The 19,496-nt window shown below is 38.8% G+C and overlaps 1 protein-coding gene across 2 annotated transcripts in view; it reads left to right on the top strand.

Moving 5' to 3' along the window:
• The window catches only part of ATF7IP (activating transcription factor 7 interacting protein), a 119,609-nt gene that overhangs the window by 50,173 nt on the left and 49,940 nt on the right, over window positions 1-19,496 (top strand). For both annotated transcript variants that reach the window (XM_054719254.1, XM_028143969.2), the window contains exons 3-5: window positions 10,684-10,764; window positions 14,551-14,696; window positions 16,057-16,194. In XM_054719254.1, the coding sequence (XP_054575229.1) occupies window positions 10,684-10,764; window positions 14,551-14,696; window positions 16,057-16,194 (365 nt within the window). The remainder of the gene's footprint in view (window positions 1-10,683; window positions 10,765-14,550; window positions 14,697-16,056; window positions 16,195-19,496) is intronic.

The raw sequence follows: 19,496 nt of genomic DNA, 5'->3' as shown, positions 1-19,496 counted from the left end.
TGAAGCGCTAAGGGAGCTAAAGTAAGAAGAAAATAAGCCCCTTGCCCCTAAGGTATTTATGTTTAGGAAGAGAGATAAGGTAACACTATGAGACAACAATTTCAAGTCAGTGCATACTTGATCAAAGTCCTAGGAATTGTTCTTGCTATCACTTAGCAACCATATAACTTAGAATATAAAAACCTACTAGTTTATTTCCTTCAAGTGTTACAGATCACATTTTACAATTAATTTTCCCATTAACATCTGATTTCTTTTAATATTCTTTGGGGAATGACACCACCATTGCTGAAAGTGTTCAGAAACCTTGAAACCTGGTTTTCTATTTGATGAAGACCTCATCCATTTGTTTCTGCAGCCCTCTTGATTTTACCCAATCTTCTTTCTTCCCTCTCATCTTCTGAATGATCTCTATAACCTAAATCTCTAGAGAAAAAGGAGAGATGAGAAAAATCTCACTTGCTTTTGTGGTCAAACTCAAATATTCATATATGAAACTTTCTTAGTTCCTTTCAGAAGTTGCTCCCTTTGTGTTCTATTGCATTCTGTTAGAGTGTTCTTTAAAATTTTAAAATAATTTTTATTAATACCTTGCCCAGGGCTGTTAGAGCTTTCTGAGAGGAGTGACTTTATAGCATGAAACACAGCCTCTGGTTCCTAGTTTGTTCAAAGAATGAAAACATGAGGCAGGACTCGGAGATACAGATTTCCCTCCTCCTCCCCAATATATTATACCAGGTTTTGGAGATAGAGATTTTCTATTATTAAATGATGACTTTATTTCTAAAGAGCATTTATTCATTTGGCAAACCTAGATAGTGACAAGCCAGGCTCTTTATGATTCTGAGGATTTAAAGATAAAATTTAGTATTTGCCCTCAGGCTGAAGACAATAATTAAAACATAGGGCATTAAATACAAGGCTATAAATATAGTAATTATGTTAAATTGATATTCTGGGTGTTTACAGGAGAATATAAGATATATTCAGGAAAGCACTTGCCTTTCCCTATCTATAGGGATTTTAAGAAAGATTATTACTTTTATTGTCAGCTTTGTCCTTACTGCTCAGCCCAGAAACCTTGGAGCCATTCTTTTTCCTTCTTATCACATATCCAGTCCATCAGGAAATCCTGTTGGCTTTACCTTCAGAATAGATCTAGAATCCATCTTCACTGCTTTTATTCCTATGCTAAGCCACTACCATAAAGCCAAAATACTTCTTGAGTTATAATAAGTGCTCAGTAAATGTTTGTGGAATGAATGAATAATTGGTGCTAAAAGAAGTATTTCATGGAGGACCTTGGTTCTAAGGCTAAAGCATTCTGATAGCATATATGCACACAAGTTTTTTGGTTGATCTCTTCCCACCTCGCCTTCCCTCTGGCATTCAACAGTCTGTTTCATGCTTATATGTCTCTGGATCTGTTTTGTTCAACAGTTTTTGTTCATTAGATTCCACATATGAGTGTGATCATGTGATACTTGTCTTTCTCTGACTGGCTTATTTCACTTAGCATAATACTCTCCAGGTCCCTCCATGCTGTCTCAAAGGGTAAGAGATCCTTCTTTTTTACTGCTACATAGTATTCCATGGTATAAATGTACCACAGCTTTTTTATCTACTCATCTACTGATAGGCACTTGGGCTGTTTTCAGATCTTAGCTATTATAAATTGTACTCCTATGAATATAGGGGTGTGTACATTCTTTGTGATTGGTGTTTTGGGTTTCTTAGAATATATTCCTAGAAGTGGAATCACTGGGTCAAATCGCAGTTCCATATTTAATTATTTGAGGAAACTCCATACTGTTTTCCATAATGACTGCACCAGTCTGCATTCCCACCAGCAGTGTATTAGTGTTCCCTTTTCTCTACATTCTCTCCAGCACTTGTCATTTGTTGATTTATTGATGGTAGCTCTTCTGACAGGAATGAGGTGATACCTCATTGTCATTTTTTTAAAATAAATCTTTATTGTTCAGATTATTACAGTTGTTCCTCTTTTTCCCCCCCATAGCTCCCCTCCACCTGGTTCCCAACCCACCCCATGCCCTTAACCCCCCATTGTCCTCATCCATAGGTATAAGATTTTTGTCCAATTTCTTCCCGTACCTCCACACCCCCTTTCCCCTGAGAATTGTCAGTCCACTCCCTTTTTAGGCCCCTGATTCTATTATATTCACCAGTTTATTCTGTTCTTCAGATTTTTTATTCACTTGATTTTTAGGTTCAGTTGTTGATAGATATGTATTTGTTGTCACTTTGTTGTTCATAATTTTTACCTTTACCTTTTTCTTCCTCTTCTTAGAAATACCCTTCAGCATTTCATATAATACTGGTTTGGTGGTGATGAACTCCTTTAGCTTTTTCTTGTCTGTGAAGCTCTTTATCTGACCTTCAATTCTGAATGATAGCTTTGCTGAGTAGAGTAATCTTGGTTGTAGGTTCTTGCTATTCATCACTTAGTATATTTCTTGCCACTCCCTTCTGGCCTGCATAGTTTCTGTTGAGAAATCAGCTGACAGTCGTATGGGTGCTCCCTTGTAGGTAATTAACTGTTTTTCTCTTGCTGCTTTTAATATTCTCTCTTTGTCTTTTGCTCTTGGCATTTTAATTATGATGTGTCTTGGTGTGGTCCTCTTTCGATTCCTCTTTTTGGAGATCTCTGTGCTTCCTGGACTTGTAAGTCTATTTCTTTCACGAGGTAGGGGAAGTTTTCTGTCATTATTTCTTCAAATAGGTTTTCAGCGTCTTGCTCTCTCTCTTCTTCTGGCACCCCCATAATTCTGGAGTTGGTATGCTTGAAGTTGTCCCAGAGGCTCCTTACACTATCTTCATATTTTTGGATTCTTTTTTCTTTCTGGTGGGGTGTTTTTTGCTTCTTCGTATTTCAAATCTTTGACTTGATTCTTACGATCCTCTAGTCTGATGTTGGATCTCAGTTTATTCTTTACTTCAGTCAGTGTATGCTTAATTTCTGATTGCTCCGTTTTCATATCCTTGAGGGTCTCACTAAATTTCTCAGAGGTTTCTAGAAGATTCTTGAGTAACCTTATAACCATGGTTTTGAGCTCTAGATCCAGTATTTTGCTTTCATCCATTTCTTTCATTTTTGACTTGTTTCTTTGTTTCCACATTTTGGCTGCTTCCCTGTGTTTGTTTCTATGTACTGGGTAGTTGCTAAGTCTCCTTGAGTTGATAGAGTGGCCTTGTGTGGTTGGTGTCCTATAGGGCCCAGTGGCTCAGCCTCCCCAGTCACCTTAGGTGGACGCTCTTGGGTTGTTTGCACAGTCTTGCTGTAGTTAACCCTTGATTGCCATTGGAATCACTGGGAGGAATTGACCTCCAGGCCAATTGGCTGTGATGACCAGCTGTATCTACACTGGAAGATCTGTTGCACAGGAAATACCCTTATGGGGCAGGACTTGCTTCAGTGGGGCTTTGGTATTCACTGAGTCTGCCCCTTGAGTGTGTCTCTTATGGATGTGAAAAGCTGTAATCTGGTATGGTCTCATTCTGACCACTGGGTACGGTACACTGGCTCTTGGATATCAAAGGAGGTGCAAGGTCAGCCACTTTCTGGGGCTGTCCAGCAGGAGCTACAGAGACATCTGCAGATTCCTCATCTTTGTATTGGTTTTGGAAGTGCCCAGACGAAGCCCAGCTGTGAAACAAGGCCACTGCTGCTGCCAGGCAGTGGGCCTTCTTTTGGAATCTCTCAGGTTCTCTGACCCAACTGCAGTTTGTTTTAGGGACAGGCCATTCATATGCAGAAGCCAATGTGCACAGCTTGGGTGGGGTTGTAAATTGGGTGAGGCAGGGTCTAGGGTCTCTGGGAATCGCTAGGGTGGAGCAAACAGCAATGGCTGCCCTGAACCAGAGAAGTCCTCGGTTCTCTGCGTCCTACGCCCCCATGCAGGAACAATGATCTCTGTGAGCACTTCTAAGAGTGAGCCGCCCTCGTGTTCCTGTCCTGATGCCAGACAGTCCAGTTTCTCCCTGTATGTGCCTGGTTCCCCCAGAGTCTCGCCTGGAACTGGAGTTCAGAGTAAGCGGGATCTTGTATCTCCTGGTTTAAAGAGCAGCACATACAGGTGCCAGCACTTTCCATGCCTCTGCACCTCTTACCGGTCTCAGTGCGCTTTCTTCACCTCTCTAGTTGTGGAACTTTCACTTGGACAGCTTTCCCGCTGTTCTGGGTGGTGGTTGTTCTGCCGTTTTGTTGTGGTTTTGATGTGGTTGTGAGAGGCAGCAAGTATAGGTGATTACCTATGCAGCCATCTTGGTTTTCCTCATTGTCATTTTAATTTGCACCTCTCTGATGATTAGTGATTTTGAGCATTTTTTCTTATGTCTCTTGGCCATCTGTGTGTCCTCTTCGGAAAAATGTCTATTCAGGTTTTATGCCTACTTTTTAATTATTTTGCTTGTCTTCCCTTTGTTAAATTGTCTGAGTTCATTATCTGTTTTGGATATTAACCCTTTATTAGATGTATCAAGCCAAATATGTTCTCCCATACAATGGGCTTCCTTTGCATTTTGTTGATGGTTTCTTTTGCTATGCAGATGTAGTCCCATTTGTTTATTTTCTCCTTAGTTTCCTTTGCCCTAGATGTATCTTCAAATATATTGCTATAAGAGATGTCTGAGATTTTGCTGCTTATGGTTTCTTCTAGGATTTGTATGGTTTCACATTCATTTTCACATCCATTTTGATTTTTTTCTTGTGTATGATGTAAGTTGGTGCTGTAATTTCATTTTTTTTGCATGTGTCTGTCCAATTTTCCCAGCACCATATATTGAAGACACTGTCTTGACTCCATTGTATGCTCTTGCCTCTTTGTCTAATGTTAATTGATTTTTGAGGTCTCTGTTCTGTTCCACTGATCTATGTGTTTGTTTTTGTGTCAGTACCAGCCTGTGTTAATTACAGTGATTTTATAGTATAACTTGATATTTGGTATTGTAATCCTTCCAACTTAGTTTTTCTTTCTCAAGATTGCTGCGGCTATTCGGGGTCTTTTTGGTTCCATATAAATTTTTGGAGTATTTGTTCTAGATCTGTGAATTATGCCATTGATAATTTAATAGAGATTGTGTTGAATCTGTTGCTTTGGGTAGTATGGACATTTTAATGGTGTTACTTCTACCAACCCATGAACATGGTATTTTCTTCCACTTGGTTATATCTTCCTCTATGTCTTTTTTTCAATGTCCTGTAGTTTTCTGAGTGCAAGTCTTTTACCTTGTTGGTTAAATTTATTCCTAAGTATCTTAACTTTTTTGTTCCAATGGTAATTGGGATTGCTTGTTTAATTTCTCTTTCTGAGAATTCATTATTGGTGTATAAAAATGCCATTGATTTCTGGGTGTTAATTTTGTATCCAGCTACATTGCTAAATTCATTTAAATCTAGTAGTTTTTTGGTGGAGTCTTTACGGTTTTCTATGTATAATATCATGTATCTGTAAATAATGAGAGATTTACTTCCTTCTTTCCAATTTGGATGCTTTTTATTCTTTCTTGTCTGATCACTTCCAGTACTATGTTGAATAAGAGTGGTGGAAGTAGGCATCCCTGTCTTGTTCCTGTTCCTAGCGGAAATGGCTTTAGTTTTTGCCCATTGAGTATGATGTTGGCTGTAGGTTGCCATCTATGGCCTTTATTATGTTAAAGTCTGATCCCTTTATTCCTAGTTTGCTAAGAGGTTTTATCAAAGACTAGAGGCCCAGTGCACTCAGGGAGTCCATCAGCCTGGCCTGCATTTTCTCATAGTCTGGGAGCCCTTGGGGGATGTCTGATTAATGGCTTAGGCCCGCTCCCCTTAGGTGTCAATTGAACATTCTTTGAGCTGCCATGGAGGTGGGAGAGGCTCCTGCCACTGATGTTGTGCTCGCCAGCCATGAGCCTGGCTTCTGGCTGAGCGGTGCTCCCCCTGTGGGTGTACACTGACCACCAGGGTGCAGCTCCTGTGTTGTGCGTCTGCACCCTGGTGGTCAGTGTGCGTCACAGCAACCGTTCATTCTGCCGTTCGGTCGATTTGCATATTAGCCTTTTATTGTATAGGATGAGGATTGAACCCCAAGGTTAGTGGCTACGCAACAAATTTTGTGCATTAGCCCTTTAAGTGGGTGCCTGCATTTCCAGCCATCTGAACTGTGCTGCTTTTCACAGCCAGATGTTATATGGGCACCTTTCTCAGTTCTGGTGCTCTGGGCTGGGTGGCCTAGCTTGAGATTTAGACCCCAGATTTCTCAGTGGGAATGCCCCACAGCTGAGATATCCCTCTGGAACTTCAACTGCTGTCTGTGGAATCCTGGACAGCCCTTTTGCACCTTTGCACTTCCTACAAGTCTCTAAGCAGTCTCCACTCTCCGTCCTTGGTTATCAAGGTTCTCTCCAGCTGGTCTTCAGTTGATTTTTCAGGATGGTGTTTATTTTATTATTTATTTATTTATTTATTTTTAAAATATATTTTATTGATTTTTTACAGAGAGGCAGGGAGAGGGATAGAAAGCTAGAAACATCGATGAGAGAGAAACATCGACCAGCTGCCTCCTGCACACCCCCTACTGGGGATGTGCCCGCAACCAAGGTACATGCCCTTGACCAGAATCGAACCCAGGAATCCCCAGTCCGCAGGCCGACGCTCTATCCACTGAGCCAAACCGGTTTTGGCGGTGTTTCTTTATTTTAGTTGTAATTCCAGTTTGGTCCTGGGAGCATGTCAGTGTAGTTTCCACTTACTCTGCTGCCATTTTGGAAAGAAATTTTTTGTTTTGTTTTAAATGTTTTTACAGAGCCAATAATCTAAGGCAGAGGATTGGCAAATTATGGCCCTTAGGTCTTGTGTGTTTTTGTCAATAAAGTTATATTGGGATATAGCCAGACCCTTCTATTTACTTTTTTATTTTGGTCATTGATTAAATAAAAAAATGTTTGCCAAACCTTGATCCAAGGCAACAGTTTTGTCTATATTTTCTTGGAGTAAAGTTCTATAGAAAGTAATTCTGAAAATGGGAAATTTAATTTCCTGATATAAATTCTCTTTTAATCATCTATAACATACCTTTTCTACCTTTATTTAATGGAATCTTATTAAAATAACTAGAAGCCCGGTGCATGAAATTCATGCATGGGAGGGGGGTCCCTTCAGCCCAGCCTGCACCCTCTCCAATCTGGGACCCCTTGGGGGATGTCTGACTGCTGGCTTAGGCCCGATTGGACATCCCTCTCACAGTCTGGGACTGCTGGCTCCTAATTGCTCACCTGCCTGCCTGCCTGATCGCCCCTAACTGCCCCCCTGCCGGCCTGGTCACCCTCAACTGCCCCCCACTGGCTTTGTCACCTCTCACTGTCCCCCCCACTGGCCTTGTCACCTCTCACTGCCCCCCTCTGCCAGCCTGGTCGCCCCTCACTGCCCCCCATGCCGGCCTGGTCACCCCCAACTGCCCCCCTGCCAGCCTGGTTGCTCCCAATTGCCCCCCTGCTGGCCTAGTTGCCCCCAACTGCTCCCCCTGCCAGCCTGGTTGCCCCACGCAGCCTGCTTGTTTAGTCATTTTGTCGTCCCTCGCTAACCCTCCTGCCAGCCTGGTCAACCCACGCAGCCTGCTGTTTAGTCGTTTGATTGTCCCTCACTAACCCCCTGCCGGCCTGGTTGCCCCACGCAACCTGCTTTTCGGTCATTACTGTGAGGGCGTTGTGACCAATTTGCATATTACCCTTTTATTAGTTTAGATGGTTATCAGATAGATATTAAAAATTTTGTCTCAGCTCTTTTCTCATAGATTTTTAGGATTACTAAAGTTATAAGATGTGGTACCTGCTCCTAAGGAGCTTACTGTCTAGTCCAGGGATTTTTCATCTCATGGCACACATAAACACTAAAATTCTGTGCCATACCAAAATATATATTATATTTTTTGTCAATGTAACAATAAAAACAGGTATAATTTTGATTTATTTATGATGGACGGCTATTGTGTTGGCTGTTGTCATTTTTTTAATTTGACAATCTAAGGGGAAAGAGGTCAGTACCCCTGACTAAATAGTCAGGTATTGCGTGTTTGTTTGTTGTTTTTTTTTGTTAATCCTCACCCGAGGATATTTTCCCCATTGAATTTTAGATTGGGAGAAAGGGAGGGAAGGAGGGGAGAGGAAGGAAGGGAGAAAGGGAGGCGGGGGAGGGAGAGAGGGAGGGAGAAATATCCATATGTGAGACACATGGATTGGTTGCCTCCCAAATGCCAACTGGGGTGGGGATTGAATCTGCAACCCAGGTATGTGCCATTGACAATGAATTAAACTCGGGATCCTTCTGTCTGTGTGTTTACTCTCTAATGGTTAGAGTCTAATCACTGTTCATACCAGCCAGGGCAGATATTGCATGTTTTAAAAATTCTTAGTACACTAGTATGCTGCACCACACTGGTTGAAAATTGCTGGTCTAGTCTGATTGAAAGAATCCCACACTTAGAACTGTTTATTAAAACATGGCCGTTTGTAATGAGGCTACACTCAATACCAGAAGAATTATAGCAGAACCTATCTGTGAATGAAGGCAGTTTTAAGCATTCAGATAAGTTTCAGAAATCTCAGGAACTACTTTAAATTATATATAAAAATGTATGTACATGGGCCTTTGTTTATTATTCTGGGTTGAAGGAGGTACACTCAAATTCTCTTGAAACTTTAGGAACAAAAAATTAAAGAAATAAAGGGCCTTACTCCTTTCTGTAGAATCTGTTAATACCATTTTTTCTTATCTAGAGTTCTTTCCATTAAATAAAACTAGAGTATAAATTTTAATTTTATATGTCTATTCTAAAATCCTAACAAGTATTTTAAGTGTTGAGAATCCAGTCATATCTTCTAAGCATATCTGGAAAATGGAAATTAGGTGATAGGAGGAGGTTTTTGAGTAAAATAAAAGAATCTTAAGCTAAGCTTGATATACCTATAAAACAAGAGGGAGCTAATATATGCATAAAAGAGGCAGACCAAACCAGGCCAATTGCCTCTGCTGTGTTCTAGGTTATTTGAGTTGCAGTTACCCTAATTGGAGCCATGGCTAATTTTGTTCTTTGGGTGATAAGATGATTTGCTCAACAAAGACTATAAACCTTCATTTCAAACAACCCAGTTACTCGTGTGTCTGAAAACTGGGGACTAGGAAACTCAGGAGTCATCATTTTCAGTATTAAAATCAGAGATATTTGGAAAACTAAATGCTACTATATATAGAAAAATGCTTTGTAACAAGTTTGTAGCCTACAAGGAAGCAAAATAAATTTTCATTTACCGTATTTTTCGGCGTATAAGACGACTTTTTAACCCAGGAAAATCTTCTCAAAAGTTGGGGGTCTTATGTGCTGGAAAATACGGTAATTGAAACTGGGATTGAGGCATGAGATCTTAAAAACATTTCTAATGAGCATAGGGTGATAAATGGAAAGTTAATATTCTAATACTCATTTATTTTAAAGTTTAAAAATAGTTTATACTCTATATATACTGTGCTAATTTTTTTGTTTGTTTTATTTTGCTTTGTTTTACAGCTTTATTGTTTTATTAGTGTGAAAATTGTATTTGTAAGCTTTAATAGGTTCATCAGTGATCCAGGTCTTTGCCTATTTTCATTTAAAAGGTCTTTTAAGATTTTTAAACTTGACTTCCTACCCTCAGGCCTGTTAGGATTAAAACCCTGGTATTTGCCTAAGAAATGCCCTATCAAAATTTTTATATAGTGCACCTTGTGATTGCTTATTTTATTTTGGTTGCAGAATATGATTAAACAGCATGCCTTATTGAAGCGACTGGGGAGCCAGTTACAGTGATGTAAAGGGGAATAAAATGGAAGCCCAAACATATTTGTGATTTGTTCTTCTCTCTCATTTAATGATTGATTAGTAGATGAGATATAGGTTGATTGGCTAAAGGCTATTTGTGGTACCTCTGGGATTTCGTTATAGCAGTGCAATTGTATAGATACTTTTAGCAATATTTTTGGGTAGCACTCTTTAATTGTTGTATTTTAGATTCCTCTAGTGAAAATAACTTATCTGAACTTACTTTTCTCATCTGTGTAAGATTATATTGAGGATATGAAATAATATATGTTAAGCACCTAGCTTGGTTTTGGGACTGTTATCAAAGTAGCTATTACTTTTAAGTAAAATGATAATTATTTTTAGGATAGCTTTTCCATTTCTCTTTTATGAACTGTCCCATAACCATTGAATAACAATGGTTCAACCTGTCTGGTCAAAATAATTAGATGTTTTGGCAGTAGTTTGCCAGTGGTTTGTAATAGTCACAATCCCTTATTTAGTTTTAGTAATTAAATGTAAGGAGTCTAACTGCTTTATGGTGGTTCTTAACACATTTTAGTAATCTGTGGCTGACAGTAAATGACTAAGTAGGAGTATTTATTTTAAAAAATATGTACTATTAATTTTTGTCCATGTTAAGAGATTATTATGAATTTGTAGGAATACTTGAAAGTGGACTTGGTCATTCATTTCTACCAGTTCATGCTCCCTTTTAATTCTAAAATTTCCTATCTTGAGACTGATTTCATAAACAATTATTAACTGGATATTTACATCAAAAGTGTAAATTATTATGTGCTGTTATGAATTCTAATGGAAGTAATGTTTCCTGTTCTCTTTTTTGTTACAGAGATACAAAATAATGAAAAGGACAGGAAACCAGAGGAAGAAGAGCAAATAATACATGAAGATGAAAGACCTTCTAAGAAAAGTAAGCATGTATAAAAAAACTGAACTGGTTTGAAAAATAGTAAATCATTCATTTTAGTTTGAAGACTGTGGACTATACTTTTTATGTTCATGAGATGATTATGAAATTTTGCAATTTAAGTAAGCCACCGTTAAATCATTTTGTTGATGGCTAAGGATCTTTGAAAGGATTAATTATTTTATAAACTTCAATATTTTATTTTATTTATACTTTCTCTTGTTCAATAAGAAAGTTTTAAGCTTAATATTAAGGTACTGTCTGAATGTCTTGAGATTAATTGTTTTAGATTTATGTTTAAAGCATGGGACTATAAAGATTTTTTTCTGGGGTGATATTAGTGAATGGAAGTTTGTGTCTCAGTCTGCTTAAGGTTCTTAAACTTCATGGGAAATGATGGGACTGAGTATCATTAAGTTTATAGGAAGATCATTGGACTAGAAGTCAGGAAACCTGGGTTCTGTACCTTTCCCGTCATACTGCTCTCTGTGTATGACTTGAAGTTATGATTATAAGTGAAGTCATAGAGTATAACTGGATTTTGAAAATAGGCACACGTAGATATGGATAGAGAGTAAAGTGGAGAGGGATAGGTGTGGTCACATAAGGGCATTTGCCTTGAATAAGTGTAAAGATTTTAGTATTTTCACTTAATTTTTTAAAATCCTCACCCAAGGTTATGTTTTTATTGATTTTTAGAGAGAGTAAGGGATGTGGGGGGAGAGAAAGAGGAAGAGAAAGAGAAACATCAATGTGAGAGATAAACATTGATAGCCTGCCTTCCATGCGCACCCTGACGGGGGATTGAACCTGAAGCCTAAGCATGTGCCTTGACTGGGAATTGAACACACAACGATTTGGTATATGGGGTGACACTCACTCTAACCAATTGAGCCACCTGACCAGGGGTCCACTTTTTATCTATTGAAAAAGAAACCAGTTAAAATTTGCTTATGAGCTCATGAATATTAGCACTACTTGAAATAGAAATTTTCTAAGTGAAGATCTTTGAATGTTCTTTACCAAATATCCTACCTTATAATAGAGAAACATGCAAATTGACCGCACCTCCGCTATGCCCATGATTGGGCCTGCGAGAGGCTGGGGGCGGGACTCCGGGTGGCTTATCCGGCCGTTGAGAAGACCAAGATGGCGGCGCCCAATCCTCTTAGTTCCAGGGTCCCAGGCGGTGATCGCCACCCTGGGGGGGCGTGGCCGGGCCCAGCCAGGCACTCCCGGTGGTCCAGGTGCTCCCGGGGGTCCCCGGCGGCGATCGCCACCCTGGGGGGGCGTGGCCAGGCCCAGCCAGGCGCTCCCAGGGGTCCAGGCGCTCCCGGGGGTCCCGGGCGGCGATCGCCACCCTGGGGGGGCGTGGCCGGGCCCAGCCAGGCGCTCCCGGGGGTCCCGGGCGGCGATCGCCACCCGGGGGGGCGTGGCCGGGCCCAGCCAGGCGCTCCCGGGGGTCCCGGGCGGCGATTGCCACCCTGGGGGTCGTGGCGAGGCCGTTCCAGGCGCTCCCGGGGGTCCAGGCTGCGATCGCCACCCCGGGGGGAACGTGGTTGGACTCGCCCAGCCCCTCCCAGGGTCCCTGGGAACATTGCAGGCATGTGGTTGCTGAGACCCAGACCAGGCCTCCTGCCACAGATTCATAGCTTTGCGGAGTCCTAGGGCAGGGATCTGCCTCATCTGCAGAGAGACAGAGGTTCTGCAGTGCCCCCAAGACGTGGGTGGGCCCAGCCAGGGATCAAGGGGCATGGAAGGACTCCTGGCAGAGGGGCAAGGACCCTCACCCCTGAGGCGGGGGTTGAGGGGTGGAGCCACCTCAGTGAAGGGGTACTGCACTGCAGGGTACTGGACTGACTGATGTGATTCAGAGAAGCTCCTAGTGCTAATGGGCCTCGCTCAGGCGGCCTTCACACTTCAGAGGCAGTGACTACTGCTCCTGCCTTCACCCAAAAGCAAGCTCGCTACACCCTGCCCCATAGCAGAGCATGCCTAGGCAGTGAGTGGGAAGCCTTCCACCTGCTTCGGAGAAGGGGAGGCAGTAAAGAATGGGGGGAGAGGAAAGAATGTGGAGCATCCGCAATGAAGAGGTGCTTGAGAAAGAGGCTGGGAAGCCTGACTGGAAGGTTTGTTCTGTTTGCTGGGCCGCTGCCCCTTAGGAAGCGCAAAGAGCATGGCTCTGAGGGCTTCCTGTGTGCTCTGAGGGCTTCCTGAGTCAAGTTCCACAGCCAACTGGAATTGGCCTCAGTTTCCTGGTCTGTAAAATGGATGAAGCGTGTCCCAGTGCCTTCACTGAGCTTTGATGGCCAATTGAGATACTGTATAAAGAAAATGAGGGAAGAAGTGAGAAAGAAAAGGAAGGACAAAAAACACAAAAGAAAGACTGAAAGGAACCTGTAAACCCATTGTCACTTAAATAGGGAATATAGTCAGTAGTGTTGTAATGATGGTATGATGCCAGGTGGGTACTAGAAATATCGGGGAACACTTTGTAAAGTATATGATTGTCTAACCACTATTCTGTAACTAATATAAAACCTGAAACCAATACAAAATAATGTTGAATGTAAAGAAATGAAAATTGGAGTGAAATTTTTATAAATTTCAAAGTTTAAATAAAAGCTGTAAAGGAAGGAAGGGGAGAATAAAAAGTGTTTTTCATTTTGCCACTTCATTAAAAAGACAGTTGTCTTTATGTGGTGCTTTTATACTTTTCTAAGTCATTATCTCATTTTAATTTCCCGGCAACTTAAAAACAAGATAAGTATTCCCTCCACTATTCAAAGAAAGGAAATCTTGGTGTCTGGTCCTAATGATTCAATCGTCAAGCCCTTATTGTAGAGCAGGGTTAGTAAAATTTTCTGTGCAGGGTCATATCTATATTAATAAAAGCCTTGGGGGTGATCAGGCCAGCAGGGGAGCAGTTAGGGGTCAATCAGGCCAGCAAGGAAGCAGTTAGGGGGCAATCAGGCAGGTAGATGAGCGGTTAGAAGCCAGCAGTCCCAGATTGTGAGAAGGATGTCCAACTGCAGGATTAGGCCCGATTCCACATCGGGCCTAATCCTGCAGTTGGACATCCCCCGAGGGGTCCCATATTAGAGAGGGTGCAAGCTGGGCTGAGGGACACCCTCCCCAGTGCACGAATTTCGTGCACCGGGCCTCTAGTACTTTTATAATTGTCATTAATTTTATTATTTTTACATATTTGAAATTCATTGGGATATGTTAAGAATGACTATTATTTTTTAAAAAAAGAATAACATTTATCATGTTACTTGCCTGAGGCTGATGTTTAAGTAGGAGTTTTTTCCTAGATTTACTGAGGGAAATATTTACTGAGGAGGAAGAATTAAATAGTTAGAGCTGTGCACAGTTGTTAAAAATCTGTGACATGAGACTGAATATTGTATATTGTCAGAGGATTAGTGTTCATTATAATATTTGGCAATGGGAATCAGTATAAGATTATTTCTTCTCATTTCATATTCACATTTTTAAGTGATTCTCCATCTTAATAGGAAGATTTCAATGATAAGATATTCTGTATTTACAGTGTACATTGCTTAGCCTAGAGGAAATTCTTATTTAGCATATTGGAAATCATTTCAAGTTGAAAGCTAAAAGCTACCTGTCTTATTTTTCTGATCTCAAAAGTAATTCATAAAAGAATTGATTGATAATGCTATTGTGATAGCTAGAAATAATATTTTGCTGAGGATGGGGAATTGGCATTAAGATATATATAATAAAAAACACCTGACAGATCATTATGCTTTTTGTCCTCAGTTGAGTTTTCCAGAAGAAAACGTTCTAAATCTGAGGACATGGACAATGTACAGTCCAAACGCCGTCGATATATGGAAGAAGAATATGAGGCAGAATTTCAAGTAAAGATTACAGCCAAAGGAGATATTAACCAGAAGCTACAAAAGGTGTTATAGATTATAAATTGAAAATCATATTAAATAAAAAGCACCAGCATCTTTATTTTTCTAGGTTTTTGAAAATTTTGTTTTGTATTTTACCAAAATATTCAGGTCACAGAAAAAGAGAACTTAAAGTGGTTGAGCTTATTATCTTTAATAATTTAATTTTAAACTACATATTTTATTTTAGATATGGTAGTAATTATCAAATTGGAAGGGAGACTTATGTCTTTTATTTACTTTAGTAACAAAACTGAATGTTTTCAGATTTTATTTTTTTCTGCTATAATTGAACTTTATTGTAATAGAAACAGTCTTATATGTTACTATTTTAATCTTTATAATAAGCTGGTTTTATGGTTATAAGTCCCTACATTCTAAATTTTTGTTATGTACTTTAGACTTAGTATTAAAAATGGTAGAGACGAGGCTTTCCAAGGACTAGGGAGAGAGTCAAGTACAGATATTGACATTCCCACAATCTGCTAAACTATACATAGAACTGAAAATATGCATTATTTAATATTTTTTCAAAATGTTTTCACCAATGCTTATGACAAATTCCTTTTTAAAAGAGGAATATGCAACTCGGGTGAAAATTTTTCAAGTTCTTATCAATTTAGTGATAAAATTATAAATAATCTAGTTTTTAGACCAATATTCTTCCACTAAGGTAAATATAAATATCCATACTAGGAAAAGGAATAGTGAGGCAGTAAGAAAAGTAGCTGTTTTTCTTCCAGTTTTTTTTATTTGTCATATGAAGATAAATAATGTTCATTTAGTATTTCTTATAGAGCTGTTAGAAATATGAAGATAGCTCTGTGAAAGAATTTTGAAAACTTTTATGTGTATTGAGAGTTTACTCCTCTTGAACAGTGTCATTCAAGTATAATCTATAGACATGTACCATCTTTACTCTTTGTTATGGGTCCATAATGAGATAAAAATGGAAATTGTGAGTACGCATTTAGAAATGTTTTATAGAAAATTTGTAGTGCACTACAAGTATCTCACAAAAATATCTGGAACAGATTAGAAATTTAAAAATCTTGTTTTTTAATTTGTTTCCTGTAAATTATGATTGAGTGTATGGGAAGAAAATATTAAAACTTCAATTTCAAATTATTTTTAAATTTCACCCTCTGGAAATTTTCTACTTTTTGGATATATTCTTTTTCAGTGGATATTATATATGTAGAAGTGGAGGATTTCAGGCCATCCATTGTGTTATGGATCCCAGCCTGGTTTTTTCATTAACCTAGTTTTACATAGTACTTAGGAATATTTACTGTTCAGTGCTTGCTGAAATGCCTTCTTTGCTGTAACAAAGGAATATGCATTTCTTTGGATTCCTTTTCTTTAGGTTGTACAGTGGTTGCTGGAAGAAAAATTGCGTGCGCTACAGTGTGCTGTATTTGATAAGACTTTGGCAGAATTGAAAACACGAGTGGAAAAGATCGAATGTAATAAGAGGCATAAAACAGTTCTTACTGAACTACAGGTTTGTACACTGACTTGAATTGTATATGCATTTTATAACATTGTTTGTGGTACATTTTTGAACTTGTCAATAAAATATATCTAACTTCTAAATTTTAGAAGTAAGAGGAGCCTCTGTTAGTTTCCTCGGACTGCCATAAAAATGGTGCCATTAACTGGGTGGCTTAAACAACAGAAACATGTTGTTTCATAGTTCTGGAGGCTAAAAGTTGTATATCAAGGTGTTGGCAGGATTGGTTCTTTCTGAGGGGTATGAGGAAGAATCTGTTCCATGTTTCTCCTCTGGTTTCTGATGGTTTGTTTATTGACAGTTATGAGTGTTCCTTGCCTTGCAAATTCATCACCCTGATCTCTGGCTTTATCTTCATGTGACTCTGTACCTGTTTGTGTCTGTGTCCAAATCTCCCCTTTTTATAAGGATACCTACCAGTCATATTGGATTGAGGATCCCCCTTATTTCAGCATGACCTTATATAAACTAATTACCTCTGCAACTACCTACTTACAAATAAGGTCACATTCTGAGATACTTGGGTTTCGGATGTAGTATATGAAATTTGGATATACACAGTTTAACCCATAATATACACAGTTTAACCCACAGTTTAAGCCTCAGAAATTATATACTTAGTACTTCTTAAATACTTTTTTAGTCACCAAAGAAAGTCTGGCATCATCTCACTTTTCATAAGTATTAAGTAATATTTGTTGTAAGTTATTCCTAATCCACTTTGCTAAACAAGGTCAAATGTGTCTGAATCCCAACAGTTGTGCAACTTATATTTAAATAGCTACCATTATGCCATTACTAAGAAATTATAGATATGCCCGAATGGGGAAACCAAGGGCAAATGAAATAGAAGTAGTAATCAAATACATAATAACAGAATATGACTGTCCTGAACTAAAAAAAAAAAATGTTCGTGGCCTTTATTTTATTTTTATTTAAATATGTTGTTATTGATTTCAGAGAGGAAGGAAAAGGGAGAGAGAGATAAAAATATCAGAGTTGAGGAGAATCTTTGATCGGCTGCCTCCTGCATGCCCCACACTGGGGATCGAGCCTGCAACTCGGACATGTGCCCTGACTGGGCATCGAACCATAATCTCTTGGTTCATAGGTCGATGCTCAAACATTGAGCCATGCCAGCCGGGCTGTTCACAGCCTTAAAAAAAAAAATCTCACAGAGTACTTGCCAAAATAGAAATCCAATCTTAGACATATGATGGCAGATATTTAGAATTATAATTTAGAAAAAAAATTGTTCATTTTCCTAGATTAAAACAACTTTGATTTTTTAAAAATAATAAATGACAAAAGATGAGTCCATGTTCAAGACTTTGGTTTTCGTTCTCTGCTAATCGTTTACTTTTTTAAGTGATAAAATCCTTTTTTAAGAAGTGTTTGAATACTACAGATGTATATGACATGAAAATGAAGTCCTTCTCTGTATATTCTCCCTCATGGTCTGCCGATCCTAGTCTGTAGAGGTATCCACTTTTACTTTGGTATTTATCCTTCTAGACATTCCCTCATATATAACAAACAAAAACGAAATTAAAAAAATAATTTTTTAATTAGTTTTCATTTTTAAGTAAAAATAGTATTATGTTACATACAAGGCAATTTATAGGATACCCACCAGCTAGTCTAAATTAAAAATGAAAGATTCTTGTATAAGTTGGGGTATAAAAAAAACACCTTTTCTCATACCTTTCTTGAAAAAGTTGCATGAAATATTTTAGTTACAGAAAGGTAAATCCATATTAAGAATATAAAATCATGCTGTTCTATTCTTGGGTGTTAATCATAAATAACTTCAGTCCTGAGGAAAATCTTCATTTTGGGAATCACAGGTGATTCTTTAGGCTTTGTGAGTGGACTTAAATAAGTTGGAAAGTTTGGGGTCTCCTTTAGAAGTGACTACTTCCTGAAAGGAACTTTAAAAATAGATAATACTATTTTTTAAAGTGATGTGTTTATATTAGATATAAGAAATTCTCTGGAGGAGCTCTTCCTTAGGCCTCATGAATACATTCAGAAGCTTAATTTATAATTTTTGAAAATATATTTGATATAAAATTGCAGTAGCAATAGTAGTAAAAAGAATTGACTGTCCTGGCTGGGTGGGTCAGTTGGTTGGTGTTTCTTCTTGTATACCAAAAGGGTTGATTCCTGGTTTGATCCCTGGTCTGGGCACATACAGGAGGCAACTGATCAATGTTTTTCTCTCACATCTTTCCCTCTCTCCCTTTTCCCCTCCCCCTCCCCCCTTCTTCATCTTCTCTCTCTAAAATCAATAAACATATCCTCGGGTGAAGATAAAAAATAAAAAATAAATTGAATATCGCATCTATGCCTTAGTAAAAGACTTAAAGGAAATATAAAGTTTTTACATGGGGTGATGTGATAATTTTTTTAGTTTTTTTCTTTCTGTTCTAATTTAAAATTTTCTATGAATATGTATTTGGGCAAAATATGTGTTTAGTCAGTTTGTGTAAGCAGTACAAATGATAAAATAATTTCTTTTTTTTTTTTAATGAATCTTTATTGTTCAGATTACAATTGTTTCTCCTTTTTCCCCACATATCTCCCCACCACCCAGTTCCTACCCCCCCTCTTCCCTTACCTCCCCCCCCCCCCCGCTGTCCTTATCCATAGGTGTATGATTTTTGTCCAGTCTCTTCCCATACTCCCCACACATACACCCCTTTCCCCCTGAGAATTATCAATCCACTCCCATTCTATGCCTGATTCTATTAAGTTCACCAGTTTATTCTGTTCCTCAGATTTTTAATTCACTTGACTTTTAGATTCACTTGTTGATAGATATGTATTTGTTGTTCATAATTTTTATCTTTCTTCTTCTTTTTCCTCTTTTTAAAGAATACCTTTCAGCATTTCATATAATGCTGGTTTGGTGGTGATGAACTCCTTTAGCTTTTTCTTATCTGTGAAGCTCTTTATCTGCCCTTCAATTCTGAATGATAACTTTGCTGGGTAGAGTAGTCTTGGTTGTAGGTTCCTGCTATTCATCACTTTGAATATTTCTTGCCACTCCCGTCTGGCCTGCATGGTTTCTGTTGAGAAATTAGCTGATAATCGTATGGGAGCTCCCTTGTAGGTAACGAACTGTTTTTCTCTTGCTGCTTGTAAGATTCTCTCTTTGTCTTTTGCTCTTGGCATTTTAATTATGATGTGTCTTGGTGTGGTCCTCTTTGGATTCCTTTTGTTTGGGGTTCTGTGTGCTTCCTGGACTTGTAAGTCTATTTCTTTCATCAGGTGGGGGAAGTTTTCGTTCA

Source organism: Eptesicus fuscus, chromosome 7 (assembly GCF_027574615.1).
Source record: "Eptesicus fuscus isolate TK198812 chromosome 7, DD_ASM_mEF_20220401, whole genome shotgun sequence".
NCBI classification, from domain to species: domain Eukaryota; kingdom Metazoa; phylum Chordata; class Mammalia; order Chiroptera; family Vespertilionidae; genus Eptesicus; species Eptesicus fuscus.
This window is presented reverse-complemented; position numbering and strand designations above follow the sequence as displayed.